Here is an 18,545-nt window from a genome sequence, read left to right on the forward strand (position 1 = left end):
CCATATGCCGATTGCACCAGAGCATCAACGTTTCCTGCGTTTCGCCATCGGGGACGAACACCTTCAGTTCGGGGCACTGCCTTCGGCATGGAAACAGCCCCACGGGTCTTCACCAAGGTCATGGCAGCAGTGGTGGCGGTCCTACACTCTCAGGGCCACTCGGTGATCACTTACCTAGTCGATCTTCTAGTCAAGACACCCTCCTGGGTGGCATGTCAACACAACCTGACCATTGCTCTGGAGACTCTCCAGGGGTTCGGGTGGATCATCAAATTTCTAAGGTCAAAACTGATACTGACCCAATCACTGAGTTACCTCGGGATGGAGTTTCATACTCTCTCAGTGATAGTGAAGCTTCCGCTGCATAATCAGCGTTCACTACAGACAGGGGTGCACTCTCTCCTTCGGGCCCAGTCACACCCCTTGAGGCGCCTCATGCACTTTCTAAGGAAGATGGTGGCAGCAAGGGAGGCAGTTCCCTTGCGCAGTTTCGTCTGCGTCCGCTTCTATCGGACACCACAAATGGGACAGGAGGTCGACGTCCCTAGACAAGAACGTCTTTTTCCTTCCACTTCCTGGGCGAAGGGAAAATCCTTCCGGCCCCCAGCCGGGGCTATGGTCACGACGGACGCGAGTCGGTCAGGGTGGGGAGCGGTCTTCCTCCACCACTCTGCTCAGAGAACCTGGACTCCGACAGAGTCCTCCCTTCAGATCAATGTTCTGGAGATAAGGGCAGTGTATCTAGCCCTAAAGGCGTTCCAGCGGTGGCTGGAGGGCAGGCAGATCCGCATACAGTCGGACAACGCCACGGCGGTTGCGTACATCAACCACCAGGGCGGCACACGCAGTCGTCAAGCCTTCCGAGAAGTTAGGCGGATTCTGCTGTGGGCGGAAGCCACAGCCTACACCATCTCCGCAGTTCACATCCCGGGCGTAGAAAACTGGGAAGCAGATTTTCTCAGTCGCCAGGGCATGGACGCAGGGGAATGGTCTCTTCACCCGGACGTGTTTCTAGAGATCTGTTGCCGCTGGGGAACGCCGGACGTCGATCTAATGGCCTCTCGGCACAACAACAAAGTCCCGGCATTCATGGCTCGGTCCAAGGATCACAGAGCTCTGGCGGCAGACGCGCTACTTCAGGACTGGTCGCAGTTTCGACTGCCTTATGTATTTCCTCCTCTGGCACTACTGCCCAGAGTGTTACGCAAGATCAGGTCAGACTGTCGCCGCGCCATCCTCGTCGCCCAGACTGGCCGAGGTGATCGTGGTACCCGGATCTGTGGCACCTCACGGTGGGTCAACCGTGGGCACTCCCAGACCGACCAGACTTGCTGTCTCAAGGGCCATTTTTCCTTCTGAATTCTGCGGCCCTAAACCTGACTGTGTGGCCATTGAGTCCTGGCTCCTAGCGTCATCAGGGATATCTCCAGACGTCATTGCCATCATGAGACAGGCCAGGAAACCAACGTCCGCCAAGATCTATCACAGGACTTGGAGGATCTTCTTATCCTGGTGCTCTGACTCAGGGTTTTACTCCCTGGCCGTTTGCCTTGCCCACTTTTCTTTCCTTCAATCTGGAATGGACAAGGGCTTGTCTCTCGGCTCTCTCAAGGCTCAAGGGACAAGTATCGGCGCTTTCCGTGTTTTTTCAAAAGCGTCTAGCCAGGCTTCCGCAGGTCCGCACGTTCCTGCAGGGGGTTGGCCACATAGTCCCACCTTACAAGCGTCCGTTAGCACCCTCGGATCTTAACAGGGTGCTGACGACTCTTCAGAAGTCACTTTTCGAGCTGATGCGGGATCTCTCTATCTCGCCTTTCGCAAAAGGTAGCCTTCCTAGTGGCAGTCACATCACTCAAAGGAGTGTCTGAGCTAGCAGCGCTGTCAGGCAAAGCCTCCTTCCTGGTGTCTCACCAGGATAAGGTGGTTCTACGTCCGGTCCCGGACTTTCTCCCTAAGGTATCCCCGTTTCATCTCAATCAGGATATCTTCTTACTCTTTGGGTCCGCATCCAGTTCACCAATGTGAAAAGGATTTGCATTTATTAGATCTGGTGAGAGCACTCCGGCTCTACACTTCTCGCACGGCGCCCCTGCGCCGGTCCTATGCGCTCTTGTCTTTATCGCGGGCCAGAGTAAGGGATTTCAGGTTTTCAAGTCATCCTTGGCTCGGTGGATCAAGGAACCGATTCTTGAAGCCTACCGTTCTTTTGGGCTTCCGATTCCTGCAGGGCTGAAAGCCCATTCTACCGAGCCGTCGGTGCTTCCTGGGCATTGCGACACCAGGCTACGGCTCAGCAGGTGTGTCAGGCGGCTACCTGGTCGAGTCTGCACACTTTCACGAAACACTATCAGGTGCATGCCGATGATTCGGCAGATGCCAGCCTAGGTAGGCGACTCCTTCAGGCGGCAGTTGCCCACCTGTAAGAGGGGGCCGTTTTTCGGCTCTTGTTATCGAGGTATTCTTTTACCCACCCAGGGATTGCTTTTGGACATCCCAATTGTCTGGGTCTCCCAATGGAGCGACAAAGAAGGGAATTTTGTTTACTTACCGTAAATTCCTTTTCTTCTAGCTCCTATTGGGAGACCCAGCACCCGCCCCTGTTCCCTTCGGGCTGTTGTTCTTTTGTGTACACATGTTGTTCATGTTGAATTGTTCTTTTCGGTCATGGTTTCAGTTCTCCGAACATCCTTTGGATTGAATTTACCTTAGACCAATTTATAAGTTTCCTCCTTCCTGCTTTGGCACCAAAACTGATGAGCCCGTGATGCACGGGAGGGTGTATAGCAGAGGGGAGGGGTTACACTTTTTAAAGTGTAATACTTTGTGTGGCCTCCGGAGGCAGAAGCTATACACCCCAATTGTCTGGGTCTCCCAATAGGAGCTAGAAGAAAAGGAATTTACGGTAAGTAAACAAAATTCCCTTCATCGTTCGGTCATCAAGCACGTCTGTCTGGTAAAGAAATTTATGACGTGTAAGATCAATGTCCATCTTATTCAACCTTCAAAAACCCTGTTACTAATCTTTGAACTTGCAAGAAAAGATGTTACGGATGAGAAGAGAGTCTGAGTGGAAACACTTGGTTTTCGCTTCGGATGCAAAAATCTCCCGTAACATTCCTTGCCTGCTCCTTTTCTATTTCGGGGGGTGGGGGGGGGTGGATAAAGAAGTGAAGTTGGCATAGTTTTGGCAGTTTACTACTTCAATTAATCGGTTAAAATTATGCCACCATCGTTGTCCCAAGAGTTAGTGGAATTCAATCACAGGAGGATATTGCACATCTCTAGTAATCAAAGTTTGGGCAAAAATTGAGGAATAAGAGCGCTTTCCAGGGCTTCTAGTTTTTTCAGGACAATGTGCCCGTCCTTTAGGCTATGTGCGCACTGGGAAATGGAATTTTCTTGAGAAAATTCCGCATGCTCTCAAAGATTACCGCACACGCGGTAAAAAACCGCGGGAAACCGCACCCGAAAACCGCATGCGGTTTGTCGCGGTTTGCTGCGGTTTTACCGCGGTATTATTCGCGGTTTTGCCGCGTGCGGGTTGGGATGTGCTTTATTGCATTCAATGCAATAAAGCACATTGGAAAAAAAAAAAAAGTCATTTAATTCTGAGATAGTAGATAGACAGAAGAATAGATAGAGGGATAGATAGATAGACAGAGGGATAGATAGAGGACAGATCGCTGCATTTCCCACGGTCGGCAGTGAGTTCACATTACCGGCCGTGGGAAATGACCGTTAATTACCTCTGCTGTCTGCTGCTTTCATTCAGCGCTGTGTCTGTGACAGTCGCGGCTGGATGTAAGCAGCGCAGGACGTCGGAGCGGTGGATTACGCCGGAGCTTTGGTGCGGGAGGGGTTAATAAAATGGTGAACGAGGCTTGTTTGTTTTATTTAAAATAAAGGATTTTTCGGTGTCTTTGTTTTTTTCACTTTACTTACGGGTTGATCATGTCAGCTGTCACATAGCCGCTGCCATGATCAAGCCTGGAGTTAATGGCGGTGGTCCCCCACCATCATTAACCCCTTGTATTACCTTGCTGCCACTGCTACACGGCGGCAAGAAGAGCCGAGGACACGCCGGTGCTGCCGCATAATGTATGCGACAGTGCCGGGGCAGCTGCGGCTGATATTCTCGGCTGCGGGAGGGGGAGTGAGGCAGGGGACATTAACCCTGCCCCTCTCCCTCCCCAGCCTGAGAATACCGGGCCGCCGCTGTGTGCTTACCTCGGCTGGACGGTAAATATACAGCGGAGCCCACGTTCTTTGTTTTCTATATTTCCGTTTTCTTTCTATGTGTGTTCTGTGTCTGTGATGTGTTTGTGTTTACTCTCTGCTTTGCTTCCTCTTCCTGTAATGACATCACTTCCCTGCAAAACAGCAGACAGGCGATGTACATTACCGGAGGTAAACCGCGAAATACCGCAGGGAATAACGCAGGAAAACGCAGTGAACCGCACAGAATTTGCTGCCTGCGTTATTCCCTGCGGGATTTCATGATTAACATTGGAGTCAATGGAGTGAAATCCCGCAGCGATGTGCGGAAAAGAAGTGACATGCACTTGTTTTTGCTGCGGGATTCCCGCAGCAAAACATGCAGCTGTCAAATTCCGCCCAGTGCGCACAGGATTTTTTTTCTTTATAGGATTTGCTGGTGATTCACTGCAGAGATGTTATGAACATTTTCTGCAGCGAAACATGCAGCAAATCCGCAGAAAATCCGCGGCAAAATCCGGTAAGTGCGCACAGGGCCTAAGTCTTATACCTTGCAAGATATTAATGTAATCTTTGAAATTGTCGATTTTACAAATACTTATTACCTCCTTAAAAAACTGAAAGTAAAAGACAAATACTTGTACAAAATGTTGTGTAATTGTGGTTTATAGAAAAAATACTTCTTGGGTTTTTTTAGTAAAGAAGAAAAAATTCCTTTTTATGATTGCACTAAATTGAAACAGGTTAAAGCTTGATTATGTAGAATTGCATACTATTTATTTGAAAATGTAATGGGTTTATTTTCCCCTTCCCTCAAGTTAGGCCAAACTGTATGTTATTTATTGGCTACATTGTGTGCCAGCCTCTGTCTCCTAAAATTGTGAAACTAGTCAGACTGTGTTTACATTGAAAGATTATCATGAATGATTTCAGTGTAAACAGCTACTAAGAATGAGCAAAACCATCCTGTGTAAAGGTATGTGCGCACGTTCAGTATTTGGTGCAGATATTGCTGCACTATTTCGGCATCTCTTGGCAGGAAAAACGCAGCTTAAGGCTTTTCACACGTCCTTGTCTCCGGTACGTGTTTGGTCCTTTTCCTCACGTACCGGAGACACGGGCACACGTAGACCCATTAAAATCAATGGGTCTGCGGTCACGTGTGTGTTCTGCCATGGGCCATGTGTATGTGTGGAGCATATGTGTGTCCGTGTGCTCCACACGTCAACATGTCAGTTTTTCTCCGGCATCACGGTGTCACACGGAACGCAAACGGACCACACAGAGGTGTTCCGTGTGACACGTGCCTGAGAAAACACACGTGTTTGAGAAAATAAAAAAAATCTTTACTCCCCTTCCCCAGCCCTCTTGTCTCTGCCACTGCTGTCGCTTGCTTCTGACCGCCGCTCATTGAATATTCACTTCAATGCAGCCGGAAGCAGCAGCTGGGAGTCGGTAGGACCGGAGACTGAAGATCAGTGCCAGGGACAGGTGAGTAGAAAGTTCTCGCTCTCCATGTGTTATCATGGATAACACATGGAGAACGCACTTAGGCCATAAACACTGCTCACAAAGGGCAAAATGCACCTCTTACACACGTCCGTGAAAAACGTGCGTGGTTTTTCACGAACGTGTGTAAGAGGCTGAAGAGAGAGAGAGAGAATATATATATATATAATATATATATTATATTATATTATATTATATTAGTGGGTACCCGCCCCCATCTTTTGCGCGACACGGGCACATCGCTGCCCGTGTCGCACAACATCGCCCAGACCCGTCACACATACTTACCTGCCCGGCGACGTCGCTATGACCGGCGAACCGCCTCCTTTCTAAGGGGGTGGTCCGTGCGACGTCACTGAGCGGCCGCCCAATAGAAGCGGAGGGGCGGAGATGAGCGGGACGTAACATCCCGCCCACCTCCTTCCTTCTGCATTGCGGGCGGGAGGCAGGTAAGGAGAGGTTCCTCGTTCCTGCGGTGTCACACGGAGCGATGTGTGCTGCCGCAGGAACGAGGAACAACCTCGTTACTGCTGCAGTAACGATATTTGAGAATGGACCCCCATGTCACCGATGAGCGATTTTTGCACATTTTTGCAACGATGCAAAAGCGCTCATCGGTGTCACGCGCAACGGCATCGCTAATGCGGCCGGATGTGCGTCACCAATTCCGTGACCCCCAACAAGTTCGCATTAGCGATGTCGTAGCGTGTAAAGCCCCCTTTAGATCTGCACCTAGCTTACAAGTCAAAAAGTAGCAATTTGTTCATGAGCCTCTGGATTCTCAATAATCAGGAAACCTTTTCAGGTTTTGCGATTTAAATGAAACAAAACCACATGTGCACAGGCCCTAAACAGAATGTTACATGACCGTGGAATGGTAAGTGTTTACCAATCGGAAGTCATTAATGCCGCTGTAGATCATGTAACCTGACCTGAACTCTGGGCTCATATCTGCATACAAGAAAGATTTCACAATAAGGCCCTGAGCACACGTTGAAGTTTTTGTTGCATTTTTATTTGTTTTGGGGTTTTTTCTCCTGCGCTGATGTATGACAAAACGTGAAGAATTTCCTAGTCCCTGCAAAGTGAATGAGATTCCTGAAGCCTTGTGTACCAGATTCTTTTTTTTTTTTTTTTTTTATTTTTGCCTTCCATATTTGCAGCAGAATTAAATCTGCCTCATGTAGGTTCTTAGTGTTTTTGCTGAAGATTTCACATGTTCTGAGTGGGGAAAAATCTGCACCAAATCTGCAGCATTTTTCCTGCCAAGAGATGCACATGTGATGCTGAAATTTCTGGTGCAAATACTTTGTGCACATACTTTTTTTTAATGGTACGGTCTCATTCTGCTCCATTTTATTTAATTTATTTATTTATTTTTAATGTACTGGAAACTGTATGTATAAGACTTCAAAGTCAACAACTATTTACAGGTGTGTGTGTGTTTTTTTAATTCTTTTTCAGCCTCCATCAACTACAACCTTTGTCCTAAATCAAATAAATCAATTACCAACACTTGGCAACACAATAGTGATGACAAAGACTCCTACTGTTACTTCAGCTCGCCAGACTATCACAGTGACAAAAATTCTTCAAACCGCCGCTGCAACAAGACCATCTACAGCTGCCCCTGTCGTCCAAACCACTGTATCTGCTGTACCTTCTAAAGAACAAATCCAGCTAAAAGACCTTCTGAAAACCAGCAGTCTTAATAAATTAATGAAACTGAAACCACCTTCAAATATCGCCCAGCCAGTTGCAACTGCTGCAAGTATGTATAACTCTTACCTGTTAACATGCATCTGGTCATTGCAGGCTGTGCTGAGTTCCTTGTTTGGAATCAGAAAACAAGGATGTCCAGCTTCGGGTTGAAAGTCTTTAGCCTAAAGTTCACACTTGCATTGTTTTGCATCAGTCACAATCCGTCGCCTTGAGGAATTACGGTATCCTGCTAAATATTTTGCAGGAATCAGTTTTTTCCCCCATAGGCTTCAATTAGCGACAGATTGGGACTGATGGTCCTGCGTTGCATCCACCGCTGACAAATCAGTAGTTTACCGACTGACCGTCAGGCGGGAGCAACGCTGAATGTAATTTATTTTTGTGTGCGGTGTATCGTTTTTGCTGTGAGCATGCGCACAATAAAAAAACCATGATGACTGTAAATTCAGTTCCAGCGGCCGGAATGATCAGCTGATTGTTCACAAAAGCCGTCCGCCGGTAAAACTGTAAAAAAAAATAAATAAAAAAATAACCCCAAAACGGATCGTGTAGTTTTGTTTTTTTTTTTTCTTCAGCATCAGTCAAATCAGTTGTGCCACTATCTGCAACGCTTCCATTGCATCAGTCACGCAACTGATGACTGTGACTGATGCAAAACACAAGTGTGAACTTAGCCTTAGTCTTTCTGTGACTGCAAACTTTTGAATCCTCACTGCATGTGCCCCACGTGCGGTCATGATTCTCCCGTAGTCTGTGAGAATAAGTGGTCATGTGACAGTATGAAATTTGCATACTTACTGCAACATATTCCAACTACACTTGTGCAGCCTCGTTCAGGACAAGTGAATTGAGCGAGGCCACGCGCATTTAGTCTGCACATGACCTCATATATGCAAGTTGCATACTTGAAATCACGAGTGTGGCTGCCCGCTCTTGCTGTTGTACACCAGAGAATCGGACTTTCATTCCTTACCTGGCCAGCCCCTTTTTTAATTTTGTACTGATTGGTTTGCGATTTTTGCTATGTCAATTTGTCATACATACAAAGCAAATTTCTCTTGCGCACTAGTCCAGGGGTGGGGAACCTTATTTTTCTGCCACGCGCTATTTGAGTCTTTTATACAATCAGTTGTAGCCCATATAACATGATCAACTTTGAAATGATCTTTCTATATTTAGTTACAGCATTTAATTCATCCCTAATGTGCTGGCTGGAACTGCTTCTTTGATGCAACATGGGATGTTAGGTGGTGGTGATGATGTTGCTACTCATGACTGTTTTTCCAGTTTTGCTTCGGTCTGGAGTGCAGACAAGTCTGTGATAAGTTTTGTTAAGACCCCGCAGCAGTAAGTTGTACCGAACACAGAAGCATATTACACTGCATGTGTTTTCACGGTGGGAAATTCATTATTGTTCAGGTTACATTTATAATGCTCATTGGGAAGTCTGCCGTATAAATCACATAAGAGAAACTGAGAATCTGCCATATACATCACAAGAGACACTGTTGTGTATGTATATCAGAAAGGAGACACTGGGGGTGGAGAATATACATAATATAGCAGATGCTGGGGCTGGAGTCTGTACATCACTAAGGAGACAGTGGGGCTAGCGTACATACATCTCACACTATGGCTGCTGTAGTAATCTGAGGGACGGTAGTGCATCGCTCACAAAGTACGTCCTGTCGCTGGCAGCATTGGGACAAAATCCTTCATTGCATATGAACGCAGCGTTTAGTGGTGAACATTGCATGTTTCTTTGTCGCTCCTAATTGGGAGACTCAGACAATTGGGTGTATAGCTACTGCCTCCGGAGGCCGCACAAAGTACTACACTTAAAAGTGTAAGGCCCCTCCCCTTCTGGCTATACACCCCCCCGTGGGATCACGGGTTCCTCAGTTTTTTGCTTTGTGCGAAGGAGGTCAGACACGCACGCATAGCTCCACTGTTTAGTCAGCAGCAGCTGCTGACTATGTCGGATGGAAGAAAAGAGGGCCCATACAGGGCCCCCAGCATGCTCCCTTCTCACCCCACTTTCTGTCGGCGGTGTTTGTTAAGGTTGAGGTACCCATTGCGGGTACGGAGGCTGGAGCCCACATGCTGATTCCTTCCCCATCCCCATTAGGGTTCCGGGTGAAGTGGGATTTTACCGGTCTCCAGGCACTGAGACCGTGCTCCATCCGCAGCCCCTGGAGAAGCCGCTGGATATGGAGCTGAGTATCGTCAGGGACAGACCCTGCTCCGTCAAGGTACTCTGTGTCCCCGTGCATACCGCGCGCACACCGCAGCATGGCTGGGTGTGTTAGTGCGCCGGGGACATCAGCGCTGCTGCGCTTGTGCCATTTCCTCACTACAGCTTGGCTGAGTGGGTAGACTTAGGGCGAACGGTCGCGCCGGCCGCTGGGGTCAGTCACACTGCGACGCGGCTGGGACTTGTGGTGCGCCGGGGACTTCCGCGCTGGCCGTGCATATATCACGGCCGCGCTTATTACTACAGTCCCCGGCTTTTGCGGCCTAGTTCGTCTCGTTCCCGCCTCCGCACCTGCCAGTCAGGAGGAGGGCGGGACGCCGTACAGAGCATCAGCGCTGAGGGCTGGAGTCTGTTTTACATACTCCAGCCCTCACACCAGGCACAGTAGGACGCAGTTTCCCGCACTTTGTTTGTGGCACGCCCACGGTCCGCCCCTCTTCACAGGACGCCGGCAGCCATTCCTGTCTGCACGCTGAGCTGGAGAGGGGAGCCTGGGAGACCCAGACACGGGATTCTACGACCTCATACCCGCTTTTCAGCGGGCGGTAAGCAGCCCTCAAGGGCTCACCCCCACTTGTGCCGTTGTGTACTTGGTATTTTGTGTTTGCAAATACTTTTCACTGTACGGTCGCTGGTGATTCTCGGCTATATACCCTCCTAGATTGCAAGGAGGCAACAGCATGTCGTCCGTTAAACGCAAGGGTGCCAAGGCACAGACTTTATATGCTGCCTGTACCGCATGTGGGGCTACTCTACCGGCAGGTTCCACTGACCCCCATTGTGTGCAGTGCTCGGCCCCTGCAGCACTTGCTCAGCCGGGGCCTCTGCTAGACGTGACCCAGGGTGTACCACCTGTGAATGCTGTCCAGGTGACAGGAACGGAGTTTGCAGCTTTTTGCTGATAGATTGTCTATGACAATGTCTAAGATTCTTGAAACATTGCAGTCTAGACCAGTAACTCAGACCACGGACACTGTTGAATCATTGCTCCCTGGTCCCCCTCAACTGGAACACTTCCGGGCTCCGGGGGTGTCACATGCACCCCAGGGTGACGGCTCTGACTCGGACGACAGTCCCAGACAGCCTAAGCGGGCTCGCTATGAGGGGCCCTCAACTTCGTCTCACTGGTCAGGATCCCAGCGGGATGAATCTATGGGTGATGAGGCGGATGTAACTGATCAGGATTCTGATCCTGGGACCGCTCTCAATCTGGATACACCGGATGGTGACGCCATAGTGAATGATCTTATAGCGTCCATCAATAAGATGTTAGATATTTCTCCGCCAGCTCCTCCTGAGGAGGAGTCAGCTTCACAGCATGAGAAATTCCATTTCAGATATCCCAAGCGTAAATTAAGCTCTTTTCTTTGTCGCTCCTAATTGGGAGACCCAGACAATTGGGTGTATAGCTACTGCCTCCGGAGGCCACACAAAGTACTACACTTAAAAGTGTAAGGCCCCTCCCCTTCTGGCTATACACCCCCCGTGGGATCACGGGCTCCTCAGTTTTATGCTTTGTGCGAAGGAGTATGCACCCCAGGGTGACGGCTCTGACTCGGACGACAGTCCCAGACAACCTAAGCGGGCTCGCTATGAGCGACCCTCAACTTCATCACACTGGTCAGGGTCCCAGCGGGACGACTCTCTGTGTGATGAGGCGGATGTAACTGATCAGGAGTCTGATGCTGGGGCCGCTCTCAATCTAGATACCCCGGATGGTGACGCCATAGTGAATGATCTTATAGCGTCCATCAATAGGATGTTAGACATTGCTCCACCAGCTCCTCTTGCGGAGGAGGCAGCTTCACAGCAGGAGAAATTCCATTTCAGGTATCCCAAGCGTAAATTAAGCACGTTTCTGGACCACTCTGACTTTAGAGACGCAATCCAGAAACACCACGCTTATCCAGATAAGCGTTTTTCCAAACGGCTTAAAGATACACGCTATCCTTTTCCCCCTGACGTGGTCAAGGGCTGGACACAGTGTCCCAAGGTGGACCCTCCAATCTCCAGGCTTGCAGCCAGATCTCTAGTTGCAGTGGAAGATGGGGCGGCACTTAAAGATGCCACTGACAGACAGATGGAGCTCTGGTTAAAATCCATCTATGAAGCTATTGGAGCGTCGTTGGCGCCAGCATTCGCAGCCGTATGGGCACTCCAAGCTATTTCAGCTGGGCTTACACAGGTCGACACGGTCACACGTACATCTGCTCCGCAGGTGGCACCCTTGACCTCTCAAATGTCTGCATTCGCGTCTTACGCGATTAATGCTGTCCTGGACTCTACGAGCCGTACGGCGGTGGCGTCAGCCAACTCTGTGGTTTTACGCAGAGCCCTGTGGTTGAGAGAATGGAAGGCAGATTCTTCTTCCAAGAAGTGCTTAACCAGTTTGCCTTTTTCTCGTGACCGATTGTTTGGTGAGCGTTTGGATGAAATCATTAAACACTCCAAGGGTAAGGATTCATCCTTACCTCAGCCCAGACAAAACAAACCTCAACAGAGGAGGGGACAGTCTGGTTTTCGGTCCTTTCGAGGCTCAGGCAGGTCCCAATTCTACTCGTCCAAAAGGACTCAGAAGGATCAGAGGGGCTCAGATTCTTGGCGGACTCAATCACGCCCAAAAAAGCCAGCCGGAAGAACCGTTACCAAGACTGCTTCCTCATGACTCTCAGCCTCCTCTCTCCGCATCCTCGGTCGGTGGCAGGCTCTCCCGCTTTGGCGACATTTGGTTGTCACAGGTCAAAGACCGTTGGGTGAGAGACATTCTGTCTCACGGGTACAGGATAGAGTTCTGCTCTCGTCCTCCAACTCGCTTCTTCAGAACTTCCCCACCGCCCGACCGAGCCGATGCTCTGCTGCAAGCGGTGTCCGCTCTAAAGGCGGAAGGAGTGGTGACTTCTGTTCCTCTTCAGGAACAAGGTCACGGTTTTTACTCCAATTTGTTTGTGGTGCCAAAGAAAGACGGGTCGTTCCGTCCCGTCCTGGATCTAAAGCTGCTCAACAAACACGTAAAAACCAGGAGGTTCAGGATGGAATCTCTCCGCTCCGTTATCGCCTCAATGTCTCAAGGAGATTTCCTAGCATCAATGGACATCAAGGATGCTTGTCTACACGTGCCAATTGCGCCAGAGCATCAGCGTTTTCTACGCTTCGTTATAGGAAGCGAACACCTGCAGTTCGTAGCTCTTCCTTTCGGGCTGGCGACAGCCCCTCGGGTCTTCACCAAGGTCATGGCACTCGCAAGGTCACTCCGTGATCCCGTATTTGGACGATCTACTTATCAAGGCACCCTCTCAAGAGGCATGCCAACACAGCCTGAACGTGGCACTGAAGACTCTCCAGAGTTTCGGGTGGATTATCAACTTTTCAAAGTCAAATCTTACCCCGACCCAATCACTAACATATCTTGGCATGGAGTTTCATACTCTCTCAGCGATAGTGAAACTTCCACTGGACAAACAGTGCTCGCTACAGATAGGGGTGCAATCTCTCCTTCAGGGCCAGTCGCACCCCTTGAGGCGCCTCATGCACTTCCTAGGGAAGATGGTAGCAGCAATGGAAGCAGTTCCTTTTGCGCAGTTTCATCTGCGTCCACTACAATGGGACATTCTCCGCCAATGGGACGGGAAGTCGACGTCCCTCGACAGGGAGGTCTCCCTCTCTCAGGCAGCCAAGGAATCTCTCCGGTGGTGGCTTCTTCCCACCTCATTGTCAAAAGGAAAGTCGTTCCTACCCCCATCCTGGGTGGTGGTCACGACAGATGCGAGTCTATCAGGGTGGGGAGCAGTGTTTCTCCACCACAGGGCTCAGGGTACGTGGACTCGGAAAGAGTCCACCCTTCAGATCAATGTTCTGGAGATCAGAGCAGTCTATCTTGCCCTACAAGCCTTCCAACAGTGGCTGGAAGGCAAGCAGATCCGAATTCAGTCGGACAACTCCACAGCGGTGGCATACATCAAGCACCAAGGGGGAACACGCAGTCGGCAAGCCTTCCAGGAAGTCCGGCGGATTCTGACGTGGGTGGAAGACACGGCATCCACCATATCCGCCGTTCACATCCCAGGCGTAGAAAACTGGGAAGCAGACTTTCTCAGTCGCCAGGGCATGGACGCAGGGGAATGGTCCCTTCACCCGGACGTGTTTCAGGAGATCTGTCGCCGCTGGGGGATGCCGGACGTCGACCTGATGGCGTCACGGCACAACAACAAGGTCCCGGTTTTCATGGCACGGTCTCACGATCACCGAGCTCTGGCGGCAGACGCCTTAGTTCAAGATTGGTCGCAGTTCCGACTACCGTATGTGTTCCCACCTCTGGCATTGTTGCCCAGAGTGCTCCGCAAACTCAGGTCCGACTGCCGCCGCGCCATTCTCGTCGCTCCAGACTGGTCAAGGAGGTCGTGGTACCCGGATCTGTGGCACCTCACGGTAGGCCATCCGTGGGCACTACCAGACCGTCCAGACTTGCTGTCTCAAGGGCCGTTTTTCCATCTGAATTCTGCGGCCCTGAACCTGACTGTGTGGCCATTGAGTCCTGGATCCTAGCGGCCTCAGGTTTATCTCATGAAGTGGTTGCCACCATGAGACAGGCTAGGAAACCATCCTCCGCCAAGATCTACCACAGGACGTGGAGGATATTCCTATCTTGGTGCTCGGCTCAGGGAGTTTCTCCCTGGCCTTTTGCATTGCCTACTTTTCTTTCCTTCCTGCAGTCTGGGTTGGAAAAAGGTTTGTCGCTTGGCTCCCTTAAGGGTCAAGTCTCCGCGCTATCCGTATTTTTTCAGAAACGCCTGGCGCGACTTCCTCAGGTACGCACGTTCCTGCAAGGGGTTTGTCATATCGTCCCCCCTTACAAGCGGCCATTGGAGCCCTGGGACCTGAACAAGGTTCTAATTGCTCTCCAAAAGCCGCCTTTCGAGCCTATGAAGGAGGTTTCCCTTTCTCGTCTTTCACAGAAAGTGGCCTTTCTAGTGGCGGTCACGTCTCTTCGGAGAGTGTCCGAGCTGGCGGCGTTATCATGCAGATCTCCATTCCTGGTGTTTCACCAGGACAAGGTAGTTCTGCGTCCAATTCCAGAATTTCTTCCCAAGGTGGTATCTTCCTTTCATCTCAATCGAGATATCACTTTACCGTCTTTGTGTCCGCATCCAGTTCACCAATTTGAAAAAGGTTTGCATTTATTGGATCTGGTGAGAGCACTCAGGATCTACATTTCCCGCACGGCGCCTCTGCGCCGCTCGGATGCACTCTTTGTCCTTGTCGCTGGTCAGCGTAAAGGGTCGCAAGCTTCCAAATCCACCCTTGCGCGTTGGATCAAGGAACCAATTCTTCACACCTACCGTTCTGCTGGGCTTCCGATTCCATCAGGACTGAAAGCCCATTCTACCAGAGCCGTGGGTGCGTCCTGGGCATTACGGCACCAGGCTACGGCTCAGCAGGTGTGCCAGGCGGCTACCTGGTCGAGTCTGCACACTTTTACCAAGCATTATCAGGTGCATACCTACGCTTCGGCGGATGCCGGCCTAGGTAGACAAGTCCTTCAGGTGGCGGTGGCTCACCTGTAGGAAAGGGCTGTTTGACGGCCCTATCACGAGGTATTCTTTTACCCACCCAGGGACTGCTTTTGGACGTCCCAATTGTCTGGGTCTCCCAATTAGGAGCGACAAAGAAGAAGGGAATTTTGTTTACTTACCGTAAATTCCTTTTCTTCTAGCTCCAATTGGGAGACCCAGCACCCGCCCTGTTTTTCTTACGAAATTTGTTTTTTTCGGGTGCACATGTTGTTCATGTTGAACAGTTCAGTTCTCCGAGGTTGTTTCTCGGGTTGAATTTGTATTTAAAACAGTTATTGGCTTTCCTCCTTCTTGCTTTTGCACTAAAACTGAGGAGCCAGTGATCCCACGGGGGGGTGTATAGCCAGAAGGGGAGGGGCCTTACACTTTTAAGTGTAGTACTTTGTGTGGCCTCCGGAGGCAGTAGCTATACACCCAATTGTCTGGGTCTCCCAATTGGAGCTAGAAGAAAAGGAATTTACGGTAAGTAAACAAAATTCCCTTCTTCTGGACCACTCTGACTTTAGAGACGCAATCCAGAAACGCCACGCTTATCCCGATAAGCGGTTTTCCAAACGGCTTAAAGATACACGCTATCCTTTTCCCCCTGACGTGGTCAAGGGCTGGACCCAGTGTCCCAAGGTGGACCCTCCAATCTCCAGGCTTGCAGCTAGATCCTTAGTTGCAGTGGAAGATGGAGCGGCACTTAAAGATGCCACTGACAGACAGATGGAGCTCTGGTTGAAATCCATCTATGAAGCTATTGGAGCGTCGTTGGCGCCAGCATTCGCAGCCGTATGGGCACTCCAAGCTATTTCAGCTGGGCTTACACAAGTCGACACTGTCACACGTACATCTGCTCCGCAGGTGGCACCATTGACCTCTCAGATGTCTGCATTCGCGTCTTACGCGATTAATGCTGTCCTAGACTCTACGAGCCGTACGGCGGTGGCGTCAGCCAACTCCGTAGTTTTACGCAGAGCCTTGTGGTTGAGGGAATGGAAGGCAGATTCTGCTTCCAAGAAGTGCTTAACCAGTTTGCCTTTTTCTCGTGACCGATTGTTTGGTGAGCGTTTGGATGAAATCATTAAACACTCCAAGGGTAAGGATTCATCCTTACCTCCAACACAGACAAAACAAACCCCAACAAAGGAGGGGTCAGTCTGGTTTTCGGTCCTTTCGAGGCTCAGGCAGGTCCCAATTCTCCTCGTCTAAGAGGACTCAAAAGGATCAGAGAGGCTCAGATTCTTGGCGGACTCAATCACGCCCAAAAAAGACAGCAGGAAAAACCGTCACCAAGACTGCTTCCTCATGACTTTCAGCCTCCTCTTTCCGCATCCTCGGTCGGTGGCAGGCTCTCCCGCTTTGGCGACATTTGGCTGTCACAGGTCAAAGACCGTTGGGTGAGAGACATTCTGTCTCACGGGTGCAGGATAGAGTTCAGCTCTCGTCCTCCAACTCGTTTCTTCAGAACTTCTCCACCGCCCGACCGGGCCGATGCTCTGCTGCAGGCGGTGGCCGCTCTAAAGGCGGAAGGAGTGGTGACTTCCGTTCCTCTTCAGGAACAAGGTCACGGTTTTTACTCCAATTTGTTTGTGGTGCCAAAGAAGGACGGGTCGTTTCGTCCCGTCCTGGATCTAAAGTTGCTCAACAAACACGTAAAAACCAGGAGGTTCCGGATGGAATCTCTCCGCTCCGTCATCGCCTCAATGTCTCAAGGAGATTTCCTAGCATCAATAGACATCAAGGATGCCTATCTCCACGTGCCGATTTCGCCAGAGCATCAGCGTTTTCTACGCTTCGTTATAGGAAGCGAACACCTGCAGTTCGTAGCGCTACCTTTCGGGCTGGCGACAGCCCCTCGGGTCTTCACCAAGGTCATGGCTGCAGTAGTAGCAGTCCTGCACTCGCAGGGTCACTCTGTGATTCCGTATTTGGACGATCTACTTATCAAGGCACCCTCTCAAGAGGCATGCCAACACAGTTTGAACGTGGCACTGAAGACTCTCCAGAGTTTCGGGTAGATTGTCAACTTTGCAAAGTCAAATCTAACCCCGACACAATCACTAACATATCTTGGCATGGAGTTTCATACTCTCTCAGCGATAGTGAAACTTCCACTGGACAAGCAGTGCTCGCTGCAGACAGGGGTGCAATCTTTCCTTCAGGGCCAGTCGCACACCTTGAGGCGCCTCATGCATTTCCTAGGGAAAATGGTGGCAGCAATGGAAGCAGTCCCTTTCGCGCAGTTTCATCTGCGCCCTCTACAATGGGACATTCTCCGCCAATGGGACGGGAAGTCGACGTCCCTCGACAGGGATGTTTCCCTCTCTCAGACAGCCAAGGATTCTCTCCGGTGGTGGCTTCTTCCCACCTCTTTGTCAAAAGGAAGGTCGTTCCTACCCCCATCCTGGGCGGTAGTCACGACAGATGCGAGCCTATCAGGGTAGGGAGCAGTGTTTCTTCACCACAGGGCTCAGGGTACGTGGACTCGGAAAGAGTCCACCCTTCAGATCAATGTTCTGGAAATCAGAGCAGTCTATCTTGCCCTGCAAGCCTTCCAACAGTGGCTGGAAGGCAAGCAGATCCGAATTCAGTCGGACAATTCCACGGCGGGGGCGTACATCAACCACCAAGGGGGAACACGCAGTCGGCAAGCCTTCCAGGTAGTAAGGCGGATTCTGTCGTGGGTGGAAGACACAGCATCCACCATATCCGCAGTTCACATCCCAGGCGTGGAAAACTGGGAAGCAGACTTTCTCAGTCGCCAGGGCATGGACGCAGGGGAATGGTCCCTTCACCCGGACGTGTTTCAGGAGATCTGTCGCTGCTGGGGGATGCCGGACGTCGACCTGATGGCGTCACGACACAACAACAAGGTCCCGGTTTTCATGGCACGATCTCACGATCACCGAGCTTGGGCGGCAGACGCCTTAGTTCAAGATTGGTCACAGTTCCGGCTACCTTATGTGTTCCCACCTCTGGCACTGTTGCCCAGAGTGCTCCGAAAGATCAGGTCCGACTGCCGCCGCGCCATTCTCGTCGCTCCAGACTGGCCAAGGAGGTCGTGGTACCCGGATCTGTGGCACCTCACGGTAGGCCAACCGTGGGCGCTACCAGACCGTCCAGACTTGCTGTCTCAAGGGCCGTTTTTCCATCTGAATTCTGCGGCCCTGAACCTGACTGTGTGGCCATTGAGTCCTGGATCCTAGCGGCCTCAGGTTTATCTCATGAGGTGGTTGCCACCATGAGACAGGCTAGGAAACCATCCTCCGCCAAGATCTACCACAGGACGT

At 50.7% G+C, this 18,545-nt stretch overlaps 1 protein-coding gene across 1 annotated transcript in view; it reads left to right on the plus strand.

Moving 5' to 3' along the window:
* The window catches only part of SBNO1 (strawberry notch homolog 1), a 196,503-nt gene that overhangs the window by 35,416 nt on the left and 142,542 nt on the right, over positions 1–18,545 (plus strand). Inside the window, exon 3 of the mRNA XM_075322794.1 lies at positions 7,189–7,495. Coding sequence (XP_075178909.1) covers positions 7,189–7,495 — 307 coding nt within the window. The remainder of the gene's footprint in view (positions 1–7,188; positions 7,496–18,545) is intronic.

This window comes from Anomaloglossus baeobatrachus, chromosome 1 (genome assembly GCF_048569485.1).
Source record: "Anomaloglossus baeobatrachus isolate aAnoBae1 chromosome 1, aAnoBae1.hap1, whole genome shotgun sequence".
NCBI classification, from domain to species: domain Eukaryota; kingdom Metazoa; phylum Chordata; class Amphibia; order Anura; family Aromobatidae; genus Anomaloglossus; species Anomaloglossus baeobatrachus.